Here is a 27,355-nt window from a genome sequence, read left to right on the forward strand (position 1 = left end):
CAAAGGGGCTTCCCTGGTGGCGCAGTGGTTGGGAAGCCGCCTGCCGATGCAGGGGACGCGGGTTCGTGCCCTGGTCTGGGAAGATCCCACATGCCGTGGAGAGGCTGGGCCCGTGAGCCATGGTCGCTGAGCCTGCGCGTCCAGTGGCTCTGATCACCTGCAAAGGCACAGCATCACTGGGGGCTCCGCTGAGGTTTCTACCTTTGACGGTGAGGTAATGACACCACCCCCCCAAAACCAGGAACTCTAATCCCCAGGGGCTCACCCAGAGCTGTTGGCACGGCTAGTGCCAGGATCAGGTGCCAGAGTCCGGGGGACTGGGTCGTTCCTAAATCATTCAACCCTCTGCAAATCCCCATCCTTGGTTGTCAAAGAGGGCAAGATTCTTTGTCCATCATTTGAGCAAAATAATGGTAAAGAACAAATAAACAACCAAAATTTTGTCAGCAAATAGAAGGGGATAGGTGATGTCAATTACCAGAGAAATTATCAAGAAACTATTAAGATAGACAACACAACTGGTATAAACATGAAAATTGCTAAGAGGCTATATCTTACTTGTTCCCAACACTAAAAAAATGCCAATTCTGTGACACAGCAGAGGTGTTAGCTAACACTACAATGGCCAGCATAGTGCAATAGAAATGGATCAAGTCAATATGCTATATACCTTAAACTTACACAATGCTACAGGTCAAATATATCTCAATTTTAGAAAAAAAGAAAAAAAAACGAATTTATTAAGAGCCAACTGCCTGCAAGTAGGTCCTCAGGCCTGGCTCTCAAACTTGAGCAGGCACCAGAATCACCCGGAGGACTTCTTCAAACGCAGATCGCTGGGCCCTAACCCCAGAGTTGCTGGTTCAATAGGAGGGAAGGGGAGTCTAAGAATCTGCATTTCTATCAAGTTTCTGGGTGATACTGAGGCTGCTGGTCTGAGGAACACACTTTGAGAACCCAAGGGTTTTCAGACCCCAGGATTTGGAGTGTGTCGTGCCGGGGAGAGGCATGTAAGTGTGGGAGAGACACGTGGGCATCCCAGTGATGTGGAGGGCAGCCCTTCTCTAGGGATATATTAAGTGCTCGAGGAGCCCAGAAAAAGCAAAAAAGGAAGTGGGTTGTTAGAGAGGGCTGCATAGAGAAGGTGACCTTCAAGGAGTCTTTGAAGAACAGGTAAGTGGCAGGTAGGCGAATGTAGCCGGAAGGCCGTTTAAGGCAGGGGACTGGTGCTGCTGGATCAGGACCCGCTAACTAGTCATAAGGCTAGAGCACAAGGCGGGAGGTCACAGGAGAGAAGCCTGAGAGGCCGGCAGGCACTGGGGTTAAAGGAAAGTCTGTGATTTTTCCCCATAGGCCTGGGGAATCATTGAAGGAGTTTTAAGCAGGGCAATAGGAAGTCTGGTAAAACCTTTACCTTTCTGGGTCTATTTGTCTGTGTAATGTGGTGATGGGCAGAAGGTCTGGGCAGGCCTTTTCCAGCCCTGACATGCTGTGATTCCATGGGGGCAGGGGACAGGGCATGGTACCATCCAGTCAGTGGCCTCACCCTGTCGGCAGCCCCTTGCAAGCTCAGGGGCCCAATGGTCACTCACACTTGCTTGGTCTATCTGTCCATCTGCCGCCTCCAGAATCCTGGCCAGCCTGGGAAGTGGAGACAGACAGCTGGAGGTGTCACACACATTGCTAATCTCTCCTGGGCCCGTTCCCCCTCCCCCCTGGCTTGCAGAGCCAAGCGGCCTGGGACTGTGCAGCGGCTCACAATGGAAGGAAGAGGGTGTAGGAGGGAGGTCCCCGGGCTGACCCTGGTATTGTTCTTGGGCCAGAAGAAAGCTTCCTCCTGCCTGGCCACTGCAGTGCTAGAAAAGACGCCGGCCGGCCAGCAAGAGTCAGCGCGTCCTGGGGGGGGCGCCTGCCGTCGGGGCAGCCTGGGAGCCGGGGCCCATTCACAAACGCCTGCAGGAGAGCACGTAGCCCTGTCCGCCCCGCCCCCTCTGCCCTGCCGGCGGCTGCTCCCAGCGAGAGGAGCTGGGGTTAACGAAAATAACCGGGCTTCTCCGCCAGGAAGGAGAACGAGACCAGAAATGGCACCCTGGCTAATAAAGGAATAATGGATGCTTCACACCCTCAGCGATACCTTCCTCCTCCCCCCCCTCAGCTGCTCCTTCCACCGCCCAAGGACAGAGCAGGAAGGTGCTGAACCAGGGTGCAACCTTGTTGAACCGGGACTGGTCCAAGTCACCAGGACCTTCCCGAGACGGCTGGGGTGTTACACCAGCCCTGGAAACTGCTCTAGGAACAGAAGATGGGGCTGCACGTGGGGTAACCCCGCTCACCCTGGGCTTTGGGGCCCCTCCTGGAAGGACCACTGGGTCACTGGGGTGGGTGTGTGCATGAGGGTGGCCCTGCCTCTGAGCGATGGTAGGCAGGGCCACCCCGCAGGCCAGCATAGGGCCTGCTCTCAGCCTGGGCTCCTGGTACCTCTGCTGGCCTCCCCCTCCCAAGCCCAAGTCATTCCGGGGTTGGGGGTGGGTGGGTAGAGCAGCTTTTGCTGTCTGTGAGATGTCCTGGGCCCAGCAGAGGTCACGAGGGAGGCCATCTTCAGTCTGGCCTTGCTTGGGCCTGCTACTCCCCCACCCTCCCCCATCCAACTGATCAAGCCCTCTGTCCCTCAGCAAAGGATTCTGGGTACGGTCTGGCCCAAAGCAGGGCATGGACCAGATGACGTCTCTACTGGGGGAAGGTCCTCTTTTTAAGGGACCCTGGCCTGTCCCTAACGAAGCAACGAAACGTCCTTCCTCGGCTACTGTGGGAAGATGTGTACAATCTTAGGAATTCCTTAGAGGTCCCAGGAAGAGAGCGCAAGGATTGGTCAGGCCTTAGGATTTGGCCCTTGGCTTCCTAAATCCTCCTTCCATCATACATTTCTCTGCTCAGGAACGTTGAGTCCCTGTTTGGTCAGGTTCCAAGGCCTCGAGCACCCGCACCGACTGCTCTCTCTGCTGTTGGACACGTCCTTTCAGGACTCCGGGACTCCCCCATTCTCCGTGCCCTCCATTTCTTCTGAACCACTGCTTGCTTAGTTCTGCAGCCCTAATGCCATACCTTTGCTTTTCTCTCTGTGAAACAACAGGAGAACCTCAAAACTGGCCGACAATGAAGTCCTCCAAATGCCCACGAAAGCCCTCAGGACTGGGATGGTGGGATGGTGGGATGGTGGTCTATTCATCTAGGACAATTTCACCAAGCAGGTGAAACTTGACAGGGCCGTGAAAGAGCAGGGAGATTGGACAAGGGAGCGGTAAGGACGCACGAGGTCTACGGGGCACACAGTCTTCGAGATCTCTGTCTTCATAGGAGCTGGGGAAACACAACCTAATCTCTATCCCTCCACCCGCAACTGCCGCCCCCAAATCACAGGAGGGACGTGTGGATGGTTCCCGTCTTGTCTGTCAAGCTCCCCAGTTCTGCGCTTGCTTCCAGGTGTAACTGAGCTACTTAGTAAGGCCACTTCACACCTGTGGAGTGTTTTTTGGTCATTATACGACCTGGTTTATATTGTGACCCTCAGCAAAGCCTTGCAATGAAAGTCAAACCCGTATATGATCCCATGTTACAGCTGAAGACATGGGAGCTGGAAGAGAATCATTTTGGATGAACTCCAAGATGTTCTGCGTGTAGAACCGAAGGCCTCTCGGATGACAAGTGAATGAACTTGTTTGTCACCTGTTTTAACTCTCAGGGCTTTTTTTCTGTTTATCAGTGTTTATCAATCTTTTCCTGTAAAGGGCCAGATCGGATATACTTAGGCTTCGACGGTGGTAGGGTCCACATTGCAGCTACTCGACTCTGCTTCGTAACACAAACACAACCACGGCCAGTGAACAAATGAATGGGCGTGGCCATGTGCCAATAAAACTTTATTTGCAGAAACAGGCTGGAGGGCTGGACTTGGTCTGCAGACCACAGTTTGCCCACCCCTGTCTAAGACCCTAACTGTGCTACGGATAATTGAGGCTGTCCTATAAGGGAGGCAGATGTTTCCGGGACGCCCTAGAGCCAGAAAGCACTTGCCACCTCCAGTCCCCCCTCCCTGCATTCTGCCCGCACCCCGAGACCGTGAGAACCTGGTCCAGACTCAGCCAGTCGCCCGCTTCCCAGGAACTTTCCTAGCTGTCCCCAACAAAACTCTTCATGCCCCAAATAATAATTTCTTGTAAAAATACTCCCAAACAACAAAAGTAAAAATAGGCTGGCCTCACAGCACACACTGCCTATGCCTTGCTACCTGGTGGTCTCAGACAGGAAACCATGGATCGAAGAAGTCCTGGTCTCCTCCTTTATTGTATGGGCACCTATTTTTATCCTGAGGGAGGAAGCACCGGGTGGGTGGGAGGGTGGCCAGAGAGCAGAGGGGCTCTCCTAGGTGAGCACCCCTGCTCAGAGCCAGGGCAGGATCTGGAGTCGGCAGGGGTTGGGGAGAGGCCCCTGGAAACCTTTCCGATTAAAAAAAAGGAAAAACATCTCTTCCTCTGTCAAAGGTGTCAGTAGGGGCTCCTCTCTCCCTCACCCCACCCCCTCCTCCTCTCTTTCCATTTTTAGTGCCTACAGCAGTAGAGAAAAAAAAAAAAAGAAAGATGTCCATTTTCTTGTTCTTGCTTATTAAGGAAATGACATTCACCCCTAACTTGCTGTACGTGACTACAGTCACCTAGAATTAGAAAATGGTTTTCCATCACCTCTTCCTCCTCCGTCACTCCTTACAAAGGAGCGCCAGGCTGCCTGAATTCCAATCCCACTCCCCCATTTGTAAACCATGTGATTTGGGGCAGGTATTTGATCTCGGTTTTTTTGTCTGCAAGATGACGATAATAGTAGTACCTATACTCTACAGGGCAGTTACGAGAATTCAGAGATGATACGTGCGGACACGTAGCTCAGACGGTACGCGATTTACGTGAGCCCCTGCGAAGGACTGTGGGGTGCTGGGGGTGAGTCCCTCTGGGATAGGAGCAAGTCAGGGCTCATTTAGTCACTCACCTAATATTTAATGAGCACCTATATGAGCCCGCATGGAACGTAACATTCCAGTGGAGGAGGCAGACCACAAAAATAAAGCATGCGTGTGATGATCACTATGGAGAAAAATTAAGTGGGGGTGGGTGGGAATGGAGAATACGGAGTGGGGGTGACATCTGACCAGAGACAGCATCGTCTGTAAAAGGAGATCAGTAACAGCACACCCTCCACAGGGACGATGTGAGGATAAGTAAGATAAGAAAAAGAAAGCACCGTCACAGTTCCTGCAGCCTGGAAGGCACTTAGCCAGTGTTTGCACTGCGTTGCAGTCATTCATTGCTAGATGCTCATTACAGGGACGTTAGGAGAATTGCATGTCCTGGTTCACTGAAAAGGCAGCGGCCCCTGCGTTTAAACTCAGTCCATCATGACTAAGACAATGCCTGGTCCACAGAAAGATGCCCAGCCAATCCTGGTGGGCTCAGTCAATGAAGTCAGACCGGACCCCCCATGGGACCAAGACGGGACATGAAGGAGGATTTGTGGAAGGGGGCAGACCTGGGGTTGTGAAGGGGGACTTAGTTTTTACATGATTTTAATAATCCTCATGCCTGTGAGTTAGCATATCCTGGAAGTTCCAGAAGACTTGGCCACAGGGCTGTTATAGCTCTAGGGAATGATAAAGTCACTCCTTCCCATCTGGAGGGCTTCAATCCAGTGTGTGGGGCAGCCCCTTCCCACCAACCCTGAGTCCACACTGCAACAGCGCCACCTGCTGGAGGAACCAGGCTGCTCCCGCATCTGCCACCGTTTTTATTCCTCCGAGCACTCAAGTGATTTTCATTCTGAAAGCTCACATGTCCCTCAGATTCCTGGCGGGTGGGGTGGGGTGTTTCTCACCCTGTCTTTATTCGGGGCCAAGCGGGTAAATGGGGTGCTTAACCCCAGGCCTCACTGTCACCCTCCTTTAGCTGGTCTCCTGTCCTCACTCTGGGTCCCATGTGAAGAGAGTACTTGGGCACATCCAGGAGGCCAGAAATCCCACTCGACTTAGCCATGTTCTTTGTTCCGTGTGCGCGCCATGCCGACCTCCCATCAGTGGCCTACACACTATGTACTGCACTAAACTAGGTCAGTCACCAGAGGATCAGAGCAACGGGCCTGACCAGGTCAGGGTGAGCTCATAATTAACTGCAGACAGACACAGAATTTAGTTTCAAAATTTCCTAACAGGAAAACAAAATAAGTTGGGTTATGCAGTTCCCACTGTCAGACAAAAGACGGCAGGCGAAACATTTCTGACAGAGAATTCAAAGAAAAATGATCAAAATGTGTCCTTTCAGAAAGCCTTAGGCAAGACATGAGATAACTCAACAACAATGTCTTTCAACTGGCCTTTTGTTTAAAACGCAGAAGCATCCAGGGCCGTGTGTGGAAATAAAGAGGCAGTATTTCTGCAGGGGCCTGAGGAGACGCTGAGGAGAAACTGTTCAAGTCACCACACCTCAGGGGGAAGGAGCCCAGGGTGGTGTCTAGGCTGGAGGTCTTGGGCCAGAGGGGAGGAGAGGGGAGCGCAAGGGGAGAGCAGAACCCATTCAGATTCGGTTCCCTTGTCTTGCACTGAACTCAGTCAAGTTTATGCGGCTCCATCAATCCCCTCAGCACCGCCTGCCAGCCCCTGTCCTTCCAACGGCAGAAGCCAGCACTCTGTAATTCTCTAAGCCCCACGCCGGCGGGTCTCTCCCCTGCAGGCCCAGGTGAAACCGTCTGGTGCGGGGAAGGCCACCAGCACGCCTCACTCCGTGCGTGAGCACCCTCTTGTCTGTGCAGCTGATAGAGGCTTAATGGGTGTGCCCTCCTGGGAGCTGCCATGTGTTCCCAGGGGTGTGAGGATTGGAGGTGGGGGGGGGCGGTCCCTGGAGGAATGTCAGGCCTGTGCATGGCAGGGGACACCTGGACCAAACAGGTACTTCCTTCACTTGTGCGGTTGCCTCCTTCACTGCCTCACCTTCTCCCTTGTTCTGGGGATAAGGCCTGAGCCTGGAGGGCCTGCGTCATTTTGGGGATAATGTTAAGCACCGTATCCGCATGCTGAGCACCAGCAAGGCAAGGACACCTTAGGCTGCTAGGGACAAGGGACCTCCCGTTGCAAATGTGACTGCGGAGTCTCCAGAGCGGCGCGCTGGTGCCCTCTAGTGGGAGCAGATCACGGCGCAGCCATCCGTCCCCCTGCACCTGCCATACCTGACCCTGGGGCCACCCTGGGAGCGGGATTACAAATGATGGGGGCTGGAATGTCCACATCACTGCCAATACGGCAGGCTGGCCAACGGCCTTCCACGGTTCACAACAGAGGTGCCAAAAATGCAGGCGGGACCCCCAGGATTCCATTCTAAGCCCAGTTGTATAGGTGTCAGCTTCTGCCCTGCCCTGTGGCTTCACCGCCTGAAACCATGATGGATGTCCTCCTGAATCCATGTTACCACGTTCAGGGACTCCAGCTGCCCTTCCCAATCAGAGCTCTTGGGGAGCAAAGCTAGCTTCAGCTCACCTGAGGCTGCTGAGTTTGGGGATGCTGAAATCTGGCTTCTGGCTGTCACCCAGCCCAGCTCACTCGCTCTTCCCCCTCAACTATCACTACAGGGAGGCAGACCTTGGGGACAGTCAACATCACCAGCATCAGCCTTTACTGACCAACTAAACGCCTCTTATGGGTGGAGAACTGTGCCTGGCGGATGTGGGTACCTACTGTCTGCCCTGCTGCCTCAGGTTCTTGGGTGGCTCCAGGGGCCTGAGTCCCAGCAGTGGGGTTCCTGGATTTATTGCCCACTGTGCAAATACAACCAGGTGGGACCACCAGGGATCGAGTCCTTGGCTTTGGCTGGAGGGGGCCGTGGACAGGCATCCAGGCATCAGCAGCTGACCTCTGACTGAGGCACTCCCACCGAGGACCACTCACTGTGACATATGCCCCATGTGTGACTCCCAGTGAGAGACACGCTAGCGCTCCCAGAGATCTACAACAGGCATTAAGTTGGAGGCCCACAGGGGCCCTCGGCTCCTGACGCAGACGTTCTTTCAAGCCCCAGGCTGCAGACACTGCATGGCACTGGAGAGGCAGATGGAGCATTCAGGGAGGGGACCAGACTTCCCTCTACAGGGACGCTGACCTGGGCAAGGCACCAGCGTTCGCGCAGGCGTTGATAGCTGCAACTCTGCTCTACTGTCATCAGAGCACATGTCTCATTTCTCTTCTAGACTGTGCCCCTCCTGGCAACTGTATCTCATGCAGTTCTCTCTCTCTCTCTAAAAGGCTGGTGCAAAGCCCCTGTCCATGAAGAAGAGTTAGGCGGACAAGTGAAGGAAAGAGGAAATCGGGGCAGAAGCACCCTTGCTGACCCGACTGCCTCTTTCTCCGCCAGTCCCTTTGCCCTTGGATGGGGTCATGGGACTAGTTCTGTCCAATGGGCTAAGTACAAATGATACTTCTGGGTCAAAGCATTTGAGACCCAGATCATGACTCTCCAGCTCTCTCTTTGTCCCTGCCAGGGCCACCTGGGTACTGTGGGTTGAGATGGTAGGGCCACAGAATGGAATCCAACTGGACCTTTGAGCCCCTGCTTTGGAAAGGAGCTGCCCTGGAGGGTAGCTAGACCCTCCGCAGAAATCTCCGTAAGTGACAAATAATATCCTGCGTGTGAGGCCTCTGAGATTTGGGGGTTTGTTTAATATCATGCCATGGCCTATAGTATCTGAACACAGCAGATGATTGAAAAATTCTGTCTTGTTTAAAAAAAAAAAAAAGACATACGCCCCGGTTATCACACCAACAAGAGCATAATCAGGTTCATGTCAAAGTTCTGCTGGGAAACGATGATAGAAACTCATAGGCAGAAGGATGGACTGAACGTTAAGACAAATATCCGCCTCTCTTCTTCTGGGTGAAAGAAGTGGAGAGCAGGTGGGCAACGAGCTTCAGGCCAACCTTCTCCCTGCGTCCTCCTATTTTTGTTCCTTCCTGCCTCCAGGAGGGGAGGGGAGGCTCTAGGTTTCTTTCTTCTCCTCAAAGCCTGACTTCTGTCTAAGACAGTCCCTAGGAAGCCCACTCATCTCTGCTCAGGCCCTTGACTGCTGTGGATGGGCTGGGGTCCCCACGCTATGGGTGGGGCTTCCCTCCCATTCAGCAGTCTTCAGCTGGGAGCATGCTGTCTCCCAGATGTATTTGGAAATGGGAGGCGTTTTTGGTGGTCACCGTGACTGTCCTCTCCCCACTCTCCTCAGTGGTTGAAACTGGGAACGTTAAATACCTGTACGTATTGGACAGGTCCACACAATTAAGATCCGTCCCACCCCAAATGCCAATAGCTAGGCTAGCTGACCCTGAGGCCCCAAGGCCAAACAACGGAACCAGCCAGCCCTGTCTAGAACACTAGGAAAATTCAGAAAACAAACACCCTGACGTGCTCTCTCACCTGACCTCAAATTCTACCACCAGAGATATATGTTTTGGGACCAGGAGGCCTGTTGGCCTTGTCCTAATGGTACCATATGAAATGCAAACACCCCAAAGAGACGTCAAGCCCTGAGCATGATCAACTACAACTTTTCAACTCTTGTGGATAATTTGGATAAAACTGCAGATATTCTGTGGTGCTTTAACGAATACAGATTCCTGGGTACAATCAGTGGGTGTGGTCACCTGCCTCCAGGATGGCCCCCAATGACCTGGCCCCCTGTATTCACACCTTTGTACAGTTCCTTCTACATTGTACCAGGGTTGGTCTGTGCAATCAACGTATATAGCTTGTGGCATGGTGAGAGGATGTCACTTCCCAGATTAGGTTAAAAAAGATTGGGACTTCTGTGTTGGAAGCTCTCCACTCTCTCACCCATGATATGTCTATGTCTGTCTATCTGTCTCTCTTCCTTCCTCCCTCCTTTTGGCGGAAGCCAGCTGCCATGATGTGACACTCAAGCGGCTTATGGAGAGGCTCATGTGAATGAAGCCTTCTGCCAGCAGCCAGGGCAGAATCGAGTCCCCTGCCCTCTGCCATGGCAGGGAGCCACCATGGTAGTGGGTCCTCCAGCCCCGGTCCAGCCTTCAGATGACTGCAGCCCCAAATGACACCTTGATCACAGCTTTGTGAGAAACCCTGAGCCAGAACCACCTGGCTAAGATGCTCCCAGATTCCTGACCCTCAAAAACGGGGTGTGATAACAAATGTTTATTGTTTTAGGCTGCTAAATTTTGAGCAACTTATTACACAGCAATAGATAACTAATACAGTGGATCTAGGGTAGGACCCAGAAAGCTGTAGATCTGCTCAGGGACTTGTCTGTTGGTAGTTTTCTGAGGGCAAAGCTGGTTCAAAGTGTTGGTGTGTGTGAGTATCAAAGCCCGTCCCCTGTGTGGATCCTGACTGGGCATGGAGACCAGAGGTGTAGGTTTCCACTCCCGGCACCTCTAAGAGCTGATGTCTCACGCAGTCCCTAGAGACCAAGAATGTTTGCTGATGGATCGTTTCTGAGAGAGAGAAAACCCTAGAATATGCAACCTGAGCGGGACCTTGGTCAGATGATTTTCAAAATCTGTTCAGTAGTGGAACCATATCTTCAAATGAAACCATTTGTAGAAGACTGGTTTAGAGACACGGGCTGAGCTGTTCTGGGCAAGCCTGCGTGGGGGTCCCCTCGAGCCTGCTTCTTCAGCCACCCCACTCCCCACTCCAGGAGCACCCCTGAGATGCCTCTGGAAAATCCCAGAGCTTTACAGGTTGCAAACCTCTAATCTAGTTCAACTGTGCCATTTTACTGATGAGTAAACCAAGGCCCACAGAAGGGAGGTCACTGGCACGTCTGTGGCAGACGCCTATCCTTTGACTCTCGTGACCTCTGATGCAATCTTTCTGCACTCCTTGGGTTGCCGCTCAGGACAAATGCACAAGGTGGAGATGAGGTATAGGAAATAGCTCCCTCCCCCACCTCCTAAGAAAGTGGGGAGCCCCAGAGCCCGTCCACCAGCAGAGGGAGCTCCTCCTACGTGCCAGGCAGTGTTTTCAGTGCTTCACGTGAACGCATGTGCTCAATCTTCCAGACAATCCTAGGACGTAGATACCGTTATTATCCTATTTCACACAGGAGGAAGGAGGCAGAGCAAGGTAAGGAACTCGCCCGACCCCTTGGCTACTCAGTGGCACGGCCAGGATGCCATGGTGTCCAGACACCAAGCCCTTAACCCCTGCACTCCGCTGCCTCCCCCAGGTAAGGGCCTGGCTCCCTCTCCCTTCCAGCGGGAGTGAAAGGGCCTCTGTTGTGCTCCCCAAGGAGCTGGGAGGCAGTCACCCAACAGGAGATGTGGTCACACCTGTAACTTTTCCGGCCAGGATGCCCCAGGCTTCTGGCTCAAAGGCCACGGAGGGGTCAACACCTCTCCTAGGGCAGGGGGCTCCTCACCTAGGTCAGTGTCTCTCAAACGTACTTTTTCTATCAATCGCGAATGCTGTAGGCATTTAGGGATGGAGCGATAGAGTAGCGATTGCTGAGTACTTTACCTTTATATTAGCTGTGAGAACTTAGTACAGATCCAGGCCAGAGGGTATTTCATTAGCCGACACTCTGTGCCTTTGACCTACACATCACGGCCTAGACCTTATTGATTATTTTTCTCTCAAGCATAGGAAAGTTGCAAGAACAGTGCAAAGAGCCCCTCCCCCCACCCCCATCCCCCTCACTCAGGTTTCTCTCTCCCTCTGTGGACCTACACACTCATTATCATTCATCTTTTTCTAAACCATCTGAGGACACGCTGCAGACATGAGCCCACATATCCCGCAAATATTCCAGTGTGTGTTTCTCAACAACAAGGACACTCACCTAGCTAACCATCATATAGCCCCCTAAATCAGGACACTTCTAGCCAAGAAACACTACTGCCACAGACCCCAATTCACATTCTCCCACTGTCCAACAAGGTCTCTATTTCTTTATGGTCCAGGATCTCAAAAAGGAACATATATTGCATTTAGTTGTCTGCGTCTTCAATCCCCTTCAATCTGGGAGATTCCTCAGTCTTTCAAGTCCAAGCAGTTTTAGAAGATGGCCTTTCCATTTGGTTCCTCAGGACCAGAGGCAGGCTGTGCTTTCTTGGCAGGAAAACCCCAGAAATGATGCTGGGCTTTCTCCGTGCAGCACATCAGGTGTCCACTCACCCCACACTAATGATGTTAACCCTGATCACCTGGTCAGGTTGGAGCCTGACAGGTTTCTCCACCATCAAGTCATCACACTTTCCCTTATAATGAGGTGAGCCCTACATGTGCCCCAGCCTGGTGCCTGGTGAGTTTCCAGTCTGCAAGGCAGGGAGGAGTCCAAAGAGAGCCAGGTGGTCTCAATGAGTTAAGGGGACAGAGTTCAAAATTCAGGGAGTCCAAGGCCACTAGAATTTGGAAGGCAGAGTAGCAGAGAGGAGAGAGCTGCACACAGAGAGAAATCCAGAAATGGCAGCCCCTTGAGTCTTTGGCCAATTTGTGCATGTATGTGAGGAAACTTCCAGGGCTGGTGAAAAGCTACCTGCAACAAACTGATGGAGTAATCCCCTAAGAGCACACACGGCTGGAAATAGTTTGTATTCCCAGCTGACGTGGTGGAAATACCTCCTAGGACATAAAGCACTGAGTGGCAACTTCAGAAGGCTATTGACCCAGTAGCAGAGCAAACTTTGCTCTAAAGGCTTCCCACCTAAAAAGCAAGCCTTGAAAGGATCAAACTCTTGAAGTACCTTAACTGTGTCCTGGAATAAAGTTCCAAATATTTTAATTAATAATAATAATATCCAACACCCTAAAATTCCTAATATCTTGCATCTAATATAAAATTACCAAGCATGCAAGGAAAAACACAACCCATACCCAAGAGAAAAATCAGTTAACAGAAACAGACTGTGAAATGACATGGATGACAGAATTGGTAGAGAAGGACATTACAACAGCTACTATAAAATATTCCATATGCTCAAGAAGGTAGGAGAAAGCATGAGCATGAAGAGGAGAGAAATGGAAGATAACCAAAAAAAAAAAAAAATCCATAACTGAACTTCTAGAGATGAACAATATAATATCTGAAATGAAAAATATACAGGACAGGATTAATAGTAGATTAGACACTGCAAGAAAAGATGAGTGAACTTGAAGACACAGCAATAGAAACTATCCAAAATGAAACACAGAAAAAAAGACTAAAAAAAAAGCAGAGCTTTGGTGAACCATGGGAAAATATGAAGAAGCACAGCGTGCATATAATTGGAATTGCAGAGTGTGGGTTCTGGGGGAGGTGAGGAAGATAATGGCTGAAATTTTTCCAAATTTGATATAAACCTACACTGTAAACCTACAGATGCAAGAAGCTCAATAAACTCCAAGTGGAAGAAACACAAGGAAAACCCAGCCCAAGTCACATCCCAATCAGATTGCTGAGGCCTTGACTGTTCATTCTATTGCCTCCCATGAATAGGCCCAAGGCATAAACACTCAGCCAAAAAGTGGGTAAGTCCTGCAGGGAGCTGGAAGAGAAGAATGGATGCAGCTGACATAGCCAGACAGACCGGGAAGAGAGAGGAGCGCGTGATGTGGTGAGTGCAGTGCGTGGCAGGTCACGCGGGGCAGGATCGGTCATGGAGGAGGGTTTGCTGCTCCCCTCCTCTGCAGGAGGCCTAGCCTCATTCCCGGAAGCAGCTACACTCCTATGGCTTCTGCCCAAAGTCCAGCACCAGAAGCATCTAGGGACCTAGATTTGCTGTCTCTTTGCTGAGTAATCCTCTTGTCCTGGAGCCCGGCCCGATTCAGGGAAAGGAGTCCAATCAATGACAAAACCAGCAAGCACAGCAGACACCTGGAGGCTGGCAGGACAACTCCACTTTTCAAAGGCCTAAAAATAGCCCTGACCACATTTGAAACCATGACAGCCCTGCCAGTCCCACCGGAACACGCTGCAGGTTGCCTCACCTCAGACGTTTCAGGTCAAGGGACAAAAGCTTCCCAGTTTGCTGAGTTGCCAGTGCATGGGCCATTTCATCCACGTCAGGTCTGCCACCAGCACCTGTGGTACAGCTGAGCACAGGCTGCCACACACACATCACAGTGGGACACTTTGCACCAAGGCAGGTATCCACCCCGGCCCACCTACCACTGCAGTACATCCAGCTATACCCTGCAGGAACAAGGGGCCAGTGGGAGAGTTTAGGCCCTGACCAGGCCGAGGGCAGGGGGAGGGGTGCTGTTGGAGACTCTGCCCCTATACCTACCTGCCAGGCCGGGAGGACCCTCTCGATGTCATTCAGGTTGATTCCATCCCCATCTTCCAGCTTCCCTTTTCCACACCTGGACCAGAAAAAACATAACAACACTGAAAGGACAGCTCATTCATGCATCCTGTCCAGGCCCAGCAAGCAGGAAGAGCAGGGGTGGTCAGGAGACACCAGGTCCTACTCTCCCTCAAGGCCGAAGAATCAGCCTGTCCCCCCTGGGGGAAATGGCCCTGGAGAAGTGCTCTCCTCCCTCAGGCCTGCAACACAGGCCCTTCCTTGAGGACAAAGGACTCTGTGCAGGCAGGAATGTGGGACCTGGGGTGGGGCAGAGGCACTAACAAGGCATCCATCCCCTAGGGAGGTGAAGGATACCAGAGTTCCCCTTGACCTTTCCAGGCAAAGAAGTTAAGCTCCTTGCCAATGAACGCCCCAAAGCATATCACAGGTCCTGCAAAAACCCATCATTTTGCCCGGTTACACCAAGGGGAAAGCAAATGAACAGAGAGATCGAGCAACTTTCTCAAGGGCACACAGGCCCCCAACAGGGATTCCTCCCTCCCGGGCCTGACTTTGCCAGTCCAGCAAGCCCACTCAGATGCCAATGCTTTGTCTTCATGTCCTCTGTGGGCGGGCACACCTTCAGACCACAGGTGCTGACCCCAATTCACTGGCAAAGGCCCACATCTTCCACATTTTTGAGGGTGCAGACTCTGGAACTGCAGGGCTTGGAACCCCAGTGGCATCACTTACTAACTGGGTGACCCTGCTCAAGTCACTTTCCCTCTCTGTAACTCAGTTTCCTCATTTGTAAAATGGGGATAATTACTAGCGCCTAACATCACGAGGTGGTTGGAGGATTAAATTAGTTAATGTATTGAAGTGCTTAGACCTGTGCCCAGCATACAGTAAACGCTATAATAAAAGTATATGTAGAAAATAGATTATCATGGTAAATACAGGCAATAATTCAGTAAAATTATAACAAAACAAATAATAAGGTAAATATATTAGTGCTACTAGGACTGTTATATTTACTGTCATTGTTGTTATTGTTATTGGGGCAGAGCAGCAGTGCAGTGACTGATTAATAGCATAGATTCTAGAGCCAACACAGCCTCAGTTTTTCTGGGCCTCTAGATTCCTCATCTGTTGAAGGAATAACAGCTCCCACCTCCCTAAGCTGTGGTGAGTTTTATATAATACAGGCAAGCGGTTAGAACCTGGATTGGTGTATGCACAGTGCACGGTAAGTATCAGTTACTATTACTATTATGTATTGTTATTATTATTGTTATTATTATTATCAGGTATGGTGAGGGCTACCTGATGGGTTGGTGGCAGCATGTTCCAGTTCCAGAGTTAATGCAACTCTCAAATTTCAGAGTAATTAGTTCATTTGATCAAATATCCGCCAAGCCTCTCTTGTGTTTTTGGACCTGTCAAGTCTTCCTGGAGTCGTGGGAAATAAATCCCACGTGGTCCCCGCCCTCAGACAGCTCACAGCTCTTAGCCGAGGAGCCTATGCCCATCTACGGGGCAGTGAACCTGAGCACCAGTAGGGGGCAGCATGAGATAAGTGCTACGAAAGTCCCGTGCACAGAAGGCACCCTGAAACTCCAAGGAAGAGAAACGGGGTGGCTACAAAACCCAGCACAGCTTGGGGGAAGGGGTGGGGGATAGGATCTATGCCCCGTTCAACACACGCTTGTGTCCCTGGGGGCTCCGGCTTGGTCTGGGCCCTCCGTGTCACAGCGCGGTGGTAGTGCTCGGTGGCAAGCGAGGACGCGGAGGGGGGGTGGGGAGGTGGGACGCGGAGCAGCTCCTCCCAGAGGAGCAGCATCTAGAATAACCTGGGGCGGAGCGGGGGGAGGTGGGACGTGCGATGGTCCAGCAGAGAATCTTGCAGAGCGTCCCAGGCAGAGGGCAAAGGCCTGGGGCTAAGCGCAAGGGTGTTGCCAGCAAGGAGGGCAGGGTTCTTGCGGCTGCAGAGGGGTGGGGGGAGGGGGCCAAGGGGCAAGATGGCGCTGGAAGGCCAGGGTTGGGAGCACAGCTTGGGTTCTGGCCGGTGGAGATGGGGTGGGAGGGGTGTAAGGGGACTTCTTGCCTCTTCAGCCTCCAGCCTGGTGGTGATGTGCAGGGCTGCAGAGGAGGTGGAGAGAGGTCTGGAAACATCCAGCTGCCTTTCAACTAACAAGTCTGCCTGGTAGAGACAGGCTGGCCCGTGAAGACACCACCTGCTCACAGACATCTGTGTTCCCTGCGTGCCGGGGCAGTGGCGGGGAGGGAACTGGGGACTCTGGGGCTGACACCCCTCCCCCAGGTCATGTGAACATGTAACACACCTCTGGCTCCAACCACCCTCGGGCACCAGCCTAATACATCATGGCACAGCCTTTCAGTCTCACCTCATCAGCCCCTGGGGTCGGCAAGGAGGGCTACTGTCCCCCTAGGCCCACCCTGTCGGGGGCTCAGAACTCCCTGGAGGGACGGCAGGCAGGTTCCAAGGGCAGAAGGTTGCTACAGACCAGCTGAGTCACTGCTGCCAACAGGGTTTCCAAGGTAACAACCTCCACTGATTTCTGTCCCTCCGTGGAAACACGGGCTGCGGGAAGCCTTGGCAACCGAGTGGTACCCTACTTCCAAGAGCTGCTGCTGTGGCTGGGCGTGTGGAGTCCATCCCCAGAAAGGCCGGGCTCCAAGGGTGACACACTTCTTGGCTTAGCGACAAAGTGGCTACAGGACGCTGCACCCAAACTCCCCAGGATCCCAGGAGAGATGGGATCTGGTCAGAGAGCCAGGCGTCTATAGGAGACCCCGGGGCACTGTCAGCAAATCTGGCCGGCTCCTCTGAGTGAGTGAGGCTGGTGGTGAGCAGTGTGGCCAGTTCCTCTGGCTCCGGAAGGAGCAAAGGCCCTCAGCACAAGGGGAGCCTTTCCTTCCCTGGATAGTCATTTGTCGCTACTGCCACACTGTGTTCTGTTAGGACGTTAATTTGTGTGAACTGGTGCAGACGCCTTTGGAAAGCCTGACCATCACTCACTCCCCAACGGACACCTTCGGTCCATGAGGCATTGTCATCACTTCTGTCCTTTGGGCCTCAGTTTCCCCACTGGTTTTGCCATCCATGTGCCCCCAGGGGACAAAGGAGAGATAGGCGCTTCCCAGGGAAATGCCACCTCTCTCCAGAAGGCTTCCGCAGACAGTTCATCCCCCCACGGTGCTCACTTCTCTACCCCTGCTCCCCGCGTTCACTTTATGTAACTGCACACCTGGCCCTTATGTTATACCGTGTACTCTCTGAACGTGCATGCATAGTCTCAATCGTGAATGGGTTCATGTCTCTTTTTAACAGTAGAGTGAATAGAAATAATGCTTCTGGGCATTATTCTGGGACCGTATTGTATACAGTGTGTGTGTGTGTGTGTGTGTGTGTGTGTGTGTGTGTGTGTTCCTCACCATTGGGGGACCCAGCAGGACTGGTGACTGGGCTTCCGAAGTGCAAAATGCTCCTCCCTTTCCCATGGCACACAGCAAGCTCCAACTGGCTCCCACCACAGGGCAGATGGGGAGCATCGCTTCTGCAGAAAAGCAGCTCCTGAACTTGACCTGCTGAGCAAAGGTCAGCTTTCCTACACTCAGAAGTGTGGAGGGCACAGCCCTGCGCAGCCAAGCAGCTCAGGGGGAAAATGGCCCCAGAGCTGCTGAGTGAGAGGGTTGAGGGCACGGTGAGCGGGTGGACGGGCGTGAGGCAGGGCCAAGGGAGCCCCGTGGCTGCGACTCTGCTTTGCACTATCTCCTCCTAACAGGATGCCTCCATGTTCAAGGGCAACTCCTCTCTCTACTCGAGAAAAACATCCCAAGAGTTTGGACAGAACTCTCACAGGGGCAGGACAGTGGAAAAAGGAGGTATGGGGAGAAGATGGGGTCCCCTGGGAAAGTCTGATGTGAGTGATGGGCCCCTGCCCCCCAAAATATACACGTGCACATAGTTTTACATAAAATTTTAAGGGGATTAAGCCAAGTCAAGGATACTCTTGTATCCTTGAGCCTGAGCGCTGGATGGCGTCAGAAGGGCTCAAATCACAGGTCTGCCCCTTGGGCAGGTACTGTGCCTCTCTGAGCTTCGTTTCTCTCATCTCTGAAATAAGGATGCGAGCATCTCCCTCCCAGGTTGTCACGCTTACACTGCAGTAAAACCACTGCTGACAAGAGGAGGGTGACCACTGGGTGTGAGTGGGGTGGGCAGAGTTAGCAGCGGGACAGGTGAGATGCAGGAATGTAGCCCATAATATCAGCTACATTTTAGCTTGAAGTGACAGGGAGACAAGGGTGGGCAGGGAAGGACTGGAAGGAAAAATAAAAGCCATGAGTATAATTAAAAGAAAAGAATGGAAAATAGCGAGTGCTGGCGAGGATGTGGAAAAATCGGATCCCCTGTGTATTGCTGTTGGGAATGTAAAACATTCAGCTGCTGTGGAAAATAGTTTAGCTGCTCCTCATAAAGTCAACACATAGAATTGCCATGTGTGATGTTGTGATTTATAATAAGATGTATCTGATTCACCTCCAGTCTTGGCAAAGAGCTCCTAAAATCTTTGGAATTACCTAAGCGGGGAGTGATCAAGGTGTCTTTTGTTATGTTAATGAGGTGAAATTTGGAAAGTCCCTAGGTCACCTGAGGATCAGAGCTGGTTGCCCGGGGAACCAACCCTGTGGTAGAAGGGTATGAACTTTTATCCCCAACCTCAGATTTCCAGGGAGGGGAGAGGGGCTGGAGATTGAATCAATCAACAGTAACCAATGATTTCATCAATTCTGCCTGTGTAGTGAGGCGTGTCTAAAAACCCAGAAGGACGGGGTTTGGCGAGCTTCTGGGCTGGTGAACACGTGGAGATTCAGGGCGAATGGTGCACCCAGAGAGAGCATGGAAGTTCTGCACCTCTTTCCCCATACTGTGTCCTATGCACCTCTTCCATCTGGCTGTTCCTGAGTTACATCCTTACATGATAAACTGTAATCAAGTAAGTAAAATATTTTCCTGACCTCTGTGAGCTGCTCAGGCAAATAATCAAACTCCAGGAGAGGTTGTGGGAACCTCTGATTTATAGCCAGTTGATCAGAAGCACAAGTAGCAACCTGGACTTCTACTGGTATCCGGTGCTGTATCCAGGGAGACAGTGTCAGAATTGAATTGAATTACAGGACACCCAGCTAGTGTGGAAGAATTGCTTGTGGATTTGGGGAAAAAAATACACACACATCAGAACTGGTGTCAGAAATTAGCCATGTGACCCAACAACTCCACTCCCAGTCAAAGACCCCGAAAGAATTGAAAACAGAGACTCAAACAAATACTTATACATGAATGTCCATAATAGCATTATTCACGGTAGCCAAAGGATGGGAACAACGCAAATGTCCATCAGCAGACAGATGGATAAACAATGGAATGTTATTGTGAAAAGGGTTGAAGTCCTGATATAAGCTACAGCGTGGATAAGCCTCAAAAATATTATGCCGAGTGAAAGAGGCCCAACACGAAGACCACATATGATTCCATATATATATATATAGTTCCATACATGTATATATACCTCCAGATATCTATACCTATATATCTATATAGAGATAGGTAGATAGGTATAGGTAGATATCTCCAGAATAGATAAATTCATAGAAACAGAAAGCAAATTGGTGGTTGCCAGGGGTAGGCGTGTGGGGAAATGGGAATAACTGCTTCATGGGTATGGGTTTTATCCTGGGGCGTTGAAAGTGTTTGGGAACTAGACAGATGTGGTGGTTATGCAACATTATAAATGTACGAAATGGCACAGAGTTGAGCACCTTAAAATGGTTCATTTTACGTTATGTGAATTCTACCTCAGTAAAAATTATCTTAAAAGGAAGGAAGGGAGGGAGGGAGGGAGGAAGAAAGGAAGGAAGGAAGAAAAGAAATCATCTGTCTCACACCCCTGTGTGTGGCTGGAGTCACATTCCTGTCCGGAGGTCAGCCCAGGCCCTGACACCATCTCTAAAAGGGAAAGTAAACACTGATGCACGAACTAAGGAAAGAGTGAGACGACCGAGTAAAAGCAACCACTACCCCAGTGGCTTTTTTTTTTTTTTTTGCGGTACGCGGGCCTCTCACTGCTGTGGCCTCTCCCGTTGCGGAGCACAGGCTCCGGACGCGCAGGCTCAGCGGCCATGGCTCACGGGCCCAGCCGCCCCGTGGCATGTGGGATCTTCCCGGACCGGGGCACGAACCCGTGTCCCCTGCAACGGCAGGCGGACGCTCAACCACTGCGCCACCAGGGAAGCCCCCCGGTGGTTCTTAAAGTGGGACCCCTGGACCAGCAGCATCAGCAGTTCCTGAGAACTTGTGAAAAATGCCAATTCTCAGGCCCCACCCCAGACCTCCTGAATCAGAGACTCTGCGGGTGGACCCAGTGATCCCTCTTCTTATCAAGGCGAGACCCACTGCTCTAGACTGTTGGCAAGCAGGGCCACTGTGAGTGGTCAGGAAGGGGAGCAGGCAGTGTGGCTGGAGGGGGCTGGGCAGTGAAGGGTGGAGGGATTCTGGAGAGAGGCCCGTGAACCTGCAGATCTGAGCCACTGAGCCTCTGGACATCAGCCTGCCCAAGGAAAGGCCCCCCTCTGCCCCGGTATAGCCACAGCTGTCCCTCACCTCACCAGCCCCTATGTGGGAGTTCCCCACTGCCCCTTACCCTTCACGGTCGATGTGTGGCAGGGGCTGCTTGGGCGTGTGTCGGAGCTTCCGGTGGAACTGGGTGAAGTCCAGCTTTTCAGGCTGCAGGTCCCAGGTGGCACCACTAGAGGGCGAGGGAGGGTGAGAAATGTGACAAGCCCAGTTACTGATGGGGAAGAGACACCCCGGCACACCCCAGGCAGGGCATCTCAGAAAGAGGTGGGCAGGAAGAAGGAGTGCCTACTGGCCACAGGCAGGGGTCAGGCAGGGACCCTCACTCAGAATGGAGCCTGAAATGTCGGCTCTGCGCTCACAGACAACAGGGCAAGTGCTTGCCTGGTAGCCTTCCCCTCTCTTCAACCCTGCTGTATGACAACAGATGCCTATAAAACACAAGTGTGGGCCTGATGCTCGCTCTACAGTGGTCCGCCTGAAACACTGGAAAGCCTGGGGAGAGTGTGTCAGTCGGGGAAGCAGGAGGCCAGGTCCCCCAAGTACTAGTCTCGGGAGACCCACGGCACTTCCATGCTGGGCAAGCCTGAGCCAGAGCCAGGGTGAGCCTGGAGCACAGCCAGAGTTGGCCAGCTCCAGGGCCGGGGCAGAGCTGAGCTAAAGGGCCACCACCATCCATGGTCTGAGGTCATCACTCTCCAAAGAAGTGGACACCATGACAGGAGAGCCCATCAGCAAACCCTTCAGGGGCACCATCCCCACATCCTGAGAAAGCCTGGCCAATACCCGCCCTTCCAACTTGGCCCGTCAGGAACCTTCTAGAGCCTGAAGCACTGACAGTTCTTCCTTTTCTCTGGACCCCTCTCCGCACCCCCCAGCCCCCGCCTTCCATAACCTCTGGTGGGAGGGGTGGGGTGTGCAGCCACAGCTGTCCATCCTCAGCTCTAACACAGCCACGTGCTGTCCCCCCACCACCATTTTCCTTCCTTCTCTCTCTGACCTCCTTCCTCCGGCCTCATCCTTTCTATTTCACCCTCCTGTCTTTCTCTCCACTTCTTGATCAATGAACTCTCAACAATAACTCAATCCCCAAAGGCCCCTCAGGGCATAAGGACCAGTAAGCTGGGGTCCCAGCCGGAGCCACGCACCACAACAAGAGGAAGAGGAGCTCACCTGAAGGAATCAAAGGTGTTGGCAGCCCAGATATCTGTGCCCAGCATGTCCAGAGAGGTGTCTTTGCTGCCATTCTGGAAGAGATGGAGGATGAAAGGGGTGGCATTATTTGCCTGGCCAGGACATGGAACAAATGGGTGGAAGGCCCAATCCCAGAGAGGGTTGCAGAGGGCCCCCTTCCCCGCCATCCCCCTCGGTTGGTCATCCTGGGCAGCTTGGAGGCTGGAGTGAGCCACTGGAGTGAGTGTCCTGGCTGGTGTACGCAGTACGAGTCAGGGGGACCCCTGGCCTCCCCCAGGCTTGGGCCCTCACTTTGCTGGTGCTTGACAGAGCTGTGTGGTCAGGTACAGGGCAGCCAGGGCTCTGCTGCTCCACCCCGTGGCTCTCTCCTCAAAACCTCTATACTAGGGAGCTGCCACCACCACTGCCAGCCTGATGGCAGCAGCTTCTCCAGGCAGGGGCTCTGCAGAGCCAGGCACACTGGAAGGTCTGTGTTGGGAGGTTGACTTCCCTTGGAGTTAAGCCCCACAGCCCCAAATCAGGTAGCACCAAGGAGCCCCCATTGACCAACAACTCCAGCGATGGGATTTCTCTAAGTCAGCTAGCTCCGGTCTTCTTCCTCTGTTGTTTCCTATATGATCCATTCCATAGACAGAAAATGCTCTACTTGACCCAGCTTCTCTGCTCTGGCTTCTTTGCCCTCGGCTGATCTCTGCAGCAAGTTCTCCAGATCCCTATCTTCACTCCTGATGCCACCCATCCTTCACTGTAACTGAGCAGGACCCTATGGGGCCTTCCCAGAACAGACCCTACCCCCGCCCCTGTCCTCTACCTGAAGGAAAACTTCAGCCTCCTAGGCCTTCCCCAAGTTCCAAAGAGTAAATGTAACCAGAGAAGTGAGAAAATGCAGAAACAAAGGAAAACAGACAAGCAAGACAAAAATAATAATAGTTTAGCCATTAAACAAAGGCAAGGACATTTAGTTCCTCCTCTAGGGCTATAGATAATATTTTGAGGCAGGTTCTTTGAGCTGTTCTGCAGATACTGAAACCCCCACCAGGTGGAAGAAGTTAACTGCATACTGACCACAAGCACATAGACCCCAGATGGGTTGGAACCAGAGGTTGGTAATGCTGACTCCTAATTACCTCACCACCAACTAATCAGAAGAATGCCCATGAGCTGATCACATATCCCATAACCCTCCTCCCTCACCCTGTCTTTAAAAACCTTTCCCTGAAAGCCTTCGAGGACTTTGGGCCTTTTAGGCACTAAGCTGCCTGGACTCCTTGCTTGGTGCCCTGCAATAAACGCTGCACTTTCCTTCACCACAACCTGGAGTCAGTAGATTGGCTTTACTGTGTGTGGGCAAGCGGACCCAAGTCTGGTTCAGTAACATCATGACCCCCACAGTCTGCTTGTCATCACCACAGTCTTTAAAAACAATACTTCCACCTCCACTGAAGCTGACTGTGTGCGTGCGTTATAACTCAGGACTCCACTCCCAAGTACAAACACAGCCAAAATGTGTACAGACGTTCCCCAGTATTACACAGCACAGAAGTACAGAGGAGCACTACTCAGAACAGCTCCAAACTGGAAACCACCCAAATGCCTACCAACATTCGACCAAATTAATCGTGGTGTGTTCACATACTGGAATATTACACAACAGTCAGAATAAACTAAAACATGTAATGCCATAAATGAATCCCACAAACATAAAGTGGAACAAAAGAATCTAGATATAAGAGTACCGGCTCTATAATTCAATTTTATATAAAGTTCAAGAACAGGCAAACTAATCTATGGAGAATTCAGACAGTAACCAGAAGCGGGCCCCAGGAGGGTGCTGGGGGCTGGTAATGTCTGCTCTTCATCTAGGTGCTGGTTACATAGGTGTATTCAGTTTGTGGAAATCTGTTGAACTGTAGGTGCATGGTATGTACACCTTCTTCTGTGTGTGTTACGACCTTCTGGTTAGATTCCTGGTAGCATCCCCAGTCTTTATTGTTATGATGATCTGTCCCTGGACCTGTCATTCCTCAGATCCACTAGCTCATACACTGGGCAATCTTCCTTTGAGACCTTTCCATAGGCCTGGCCCTGGGCAGACACTGAAGACACAAAAGTGGAGAAGTCACAGGTTATGCCTGCAAAGAATGGTATGGGATGACACACATGTAATAAATAATTATAATACAGTGTGAAATGTGCACTGATTCAAGGTGCCACAGTAGGACCAAAGCACAGGCAAATTTCCTGAGAAGTAGGGAAGGACTCCCCCAGAGTAGGGATTCATGGTGATCAGGAGAGCGGAGGGAAAAGGAGGGAAGTGGTCATCTGGGGAAAAGGGCCAGTATGTGGAAAGGGGCCCTGGCAGGATACAATAAGGCATTCTGGGTAACTTTAAGGCCTCCTGGGTTTACACAGGGAGCCCGGCAGCTTGTCAAGGTGCCCCCAGGTGGGCAAGTGAGTGGTTTTCAACATCACCCACTCTCAGTCCTGGTCAGGGGCCTACTAGGGGCCTCACAAGTGCTCCTCAGTGATGGTCACGGGTTGAACTGTGTCGTCACCACCCCTCCCCGATCCCCGCCACCACCATTATTCATACGCTGACGTCCTGACCCCCAGTCCCTCAGAATGTATTTGATAACAGGCTCATTGCAGATGTAATCAGGTAAGATGAGAGTGGGCCCTAATCCACTATAACCGGTCTCTTTATAAAAAGAGGAAATTTGGACACAGTGACAGATGCACACAGAGGGAGAACGCCAGGTGAAGAATGGAGTTATGCTGCCACAAGCAAGGAACTTCCAGAAGCTGGGAGAGAGGCCTGGACGGATCCTTTCCTAGCTCCTTCACAGGGATCATGGCTCTGCACACACCTTGCTTTCAATCTTTTGGCCTCCAGAACTATAAGATGACAATCATTTCTGTTGTTCTAAGTCACCTAGTTCGTGGTCAAACGTCCTAAATCAAGCAGCAAACTGGTAACGGTGATCAACCAACCATCACCTCCACAAAGCCCTTGTGAGGGCAGTCCATCACGTCCCCACTTCCCACAGCCAGCAGACAACCCCCTGTGACCTTCTCATGTCCTTCAGCCACATGAAGCACCAGAGGGCCCCGGGGCCCCACCTCCTGCAAACAGACAAGCTCAGACCCAGGCTGGCTCAGCTAGTCTCTGATCTCCCCACACCACCTCCCCAGAGACAGCCCAGGAAGAGTCCCACCTGCTGTCCTCCCTGTGCCCCCCCCAGCTGGAGACCACGGCCAACATCACCCCAGAGCCTGCCAAGCAGAGCTCACATGGACACTGGTGAAAAGAGAAAAGGCATGAGGATGTATGTGTGTGTTTAGATTCTGCACTTACTGAGCGCCGCCCACATACAAGGCACTGAGAACCCGGCTAGAAATAACCCCGAACGAGGCTCAGCAACCTGCCTCTCCCTCCCCCAGCGACCAGAGACACCCGGCGCCTTGGCGATGAAGCCCCATGCCTTGGGGGTTTGGTTTTGTTTTTAGTTCTCATTTTCTTCAGGTCGGGCAGAGGCGGCCAGCAAGGTCTTCTTACTCACTGCGTCCTACTCTGCGCATCCTGACTCACCAATCCCTCAAGGTAGGAACCAACCTACTTTCCAGAGAGAGAGCACTTTGAGGGTGGTTTCCGGCTTCTAATCGGTCTGAAGGCAAAGGAACACAAACTGGCCAGTAGAAAGGTTGAGGCCCAGCCTCCCAGCAGAAGGGGCCCAAGTGCTCAGACCCTCACAGACACCAGGCAGGAGATAAGGAGGGGGTGGGGAGAGGAGGGGAGCATTCAGGGGAGGCTGAGGGAACAAAGGGCTAATGGGAGAGAGGGGCACCCAGAGTGTGACCTCGGATGAGTCGCGTAACCTGCCTGGGCTGCATCCATACAGTGACTGGGCCTTCCCTCTGGCACCACCAGCCTGAAGCCTTGGGTCACTCAGGCTCTAAGTGGCTGGGAACTTTCTCACGATGCCCTGAGACCTCCCACAATCCTCCTGTGAATCAACCACAGTCACTCGGGGCCAGAAGCTTCTCCATGTGGCGCCACCTGTGTGCACCTGGGTCTTCCCCACACCTGTCCAGTCCCGTTTCCCCATAATCCCTTTCACTATTGACCGTGACGTCTCGTCTCGGCCTTGCTCCTCTCCCGCTCCCTCCAGACGTGCCCCATCCTTCAGCGCTTGGCTCCAGAAAACGCCTCTGACCTCCCAAACTGCAGTCACCTCCCTCTGTCCTGAACTTAGCATCCGCGTGGGTGACCTGTGGCCGCAGAGCCCACTGGCGGCAGTTCTCACTCCATCTTACCGTCACTCTCTCCTGCTCCAGGGCGTGGACCTGGGATGGCAGGGACCTCTCCAGGTGCCCCAGCGCTCTATGTTCAGAGCCCAGGAAGTGTCTGCTGAGTTGACAAACACTTCAAGAGACCTTCACTGTCTTCCTTAAACACGTTGCCATAATGAGCCATGTGACCTCAGCGAAGTTACTTCACCAATTTGGACTTCAGATTCTTCATATTTAAATAAAGAGATCTCCGAAAGCGAAGTGCTATATCCTGTAGATGGTTTCTTCTGACTGGCATGTGTGCTGCCACCGCACCCTCTCTCACCAGGGGCAGACATCACTAATCAATTATGGCACAATTTCCAATCTTCTAGGATCAGCCCCTCCTTCCCTTCCTTCTTTGAGTTGTCTCATCACCCTACCCATCCGAACTCCTGGTGCCCTGCTTGCTTCAAATGCCACTTTGAAATTGCAGGTGGCTAGAGCGACTCACTTTCTATCTAGGAGACAGGCCCCCACCCTCCAGAGATGTTAAGTGGCTTGTTCACAACATCCTTCCCAGGCCTCAAAGATGATTACCAGTAGGTACAGCATTTTAAAATGACTTCTAAAGCAAAGGTCAAAAAAAAAAAAAATCAAACAAACTAACCTTGCTTCCAAAGCACATGTCTGAGACCTCACCTGGAGTGAAGTTCACTTCCTCCTTCAGGATAGTAACACGAAGTCTCTCCCTAATCCCTGACCCTTTAAATACACAACTCACTCTGGCACTTACAAATTCAGCTTACGTGGAGTGGACCATTGCTTAGTCATCACTCTCTTAGACCCATAAGGATGTTAATCTCCCCAAGTAAGTTTTTTTTTTTTTCAAAAAATTTTTATTGTGGTAAAATGCA

At 52.1% G+C, this 27,355-nt stretch overlaps 1 protein-coding gene across 7 annotated transcripts in view; it reads right to left on the minus strand.

Annotated features, from left to right (window-relative positions):
* Positions 1–27,355, minus strand: part of CTIF (cap binding complex dependent translation initiation factor) — a 313,070-nt gene that overhangs the window by 174,179 nt on the left and 111,536 nt on the right. For all 7 annotated transcript variants that reach the window (XM_067699149.1, XM_067699148.1, XM_067699143.1 and 4 more), the window contains 3 exons: positions 22,149–22,222; positions 21,043–21,147; positions 14,315–14,390 (listed from right to left, as the gene is read on the minus strand). In XM_067699149.1, the coding sequence (XP_067555250.1) occupies positions 14,315–14,390; positions 21,043–21,147; positions 22,149–22,222 (255 nt within the window). The remainder of the gene's footprint in view (positions 1–14,314; positions 14,391–21,042; positions 21,148–22,148; positions 22,223–27,355) is intronic.

Source organism: Pseudorca crassidens, chromosome 12 (genome assembly GCF_039906515.1).
Source record: "Pseudorca crassidens isolate mPseCra1 chromosome 12, mPseCra1.hap1, whole genome shotgun sequence".
In the NCBI taxonomy this organism is placed as follows: domain Eukaryota; kingdom Metazoa; phylum Chordata; class Mammalia; order Artiodactyla; family Delphinidae; genus Pseudorca; species Pseudorca crassidens.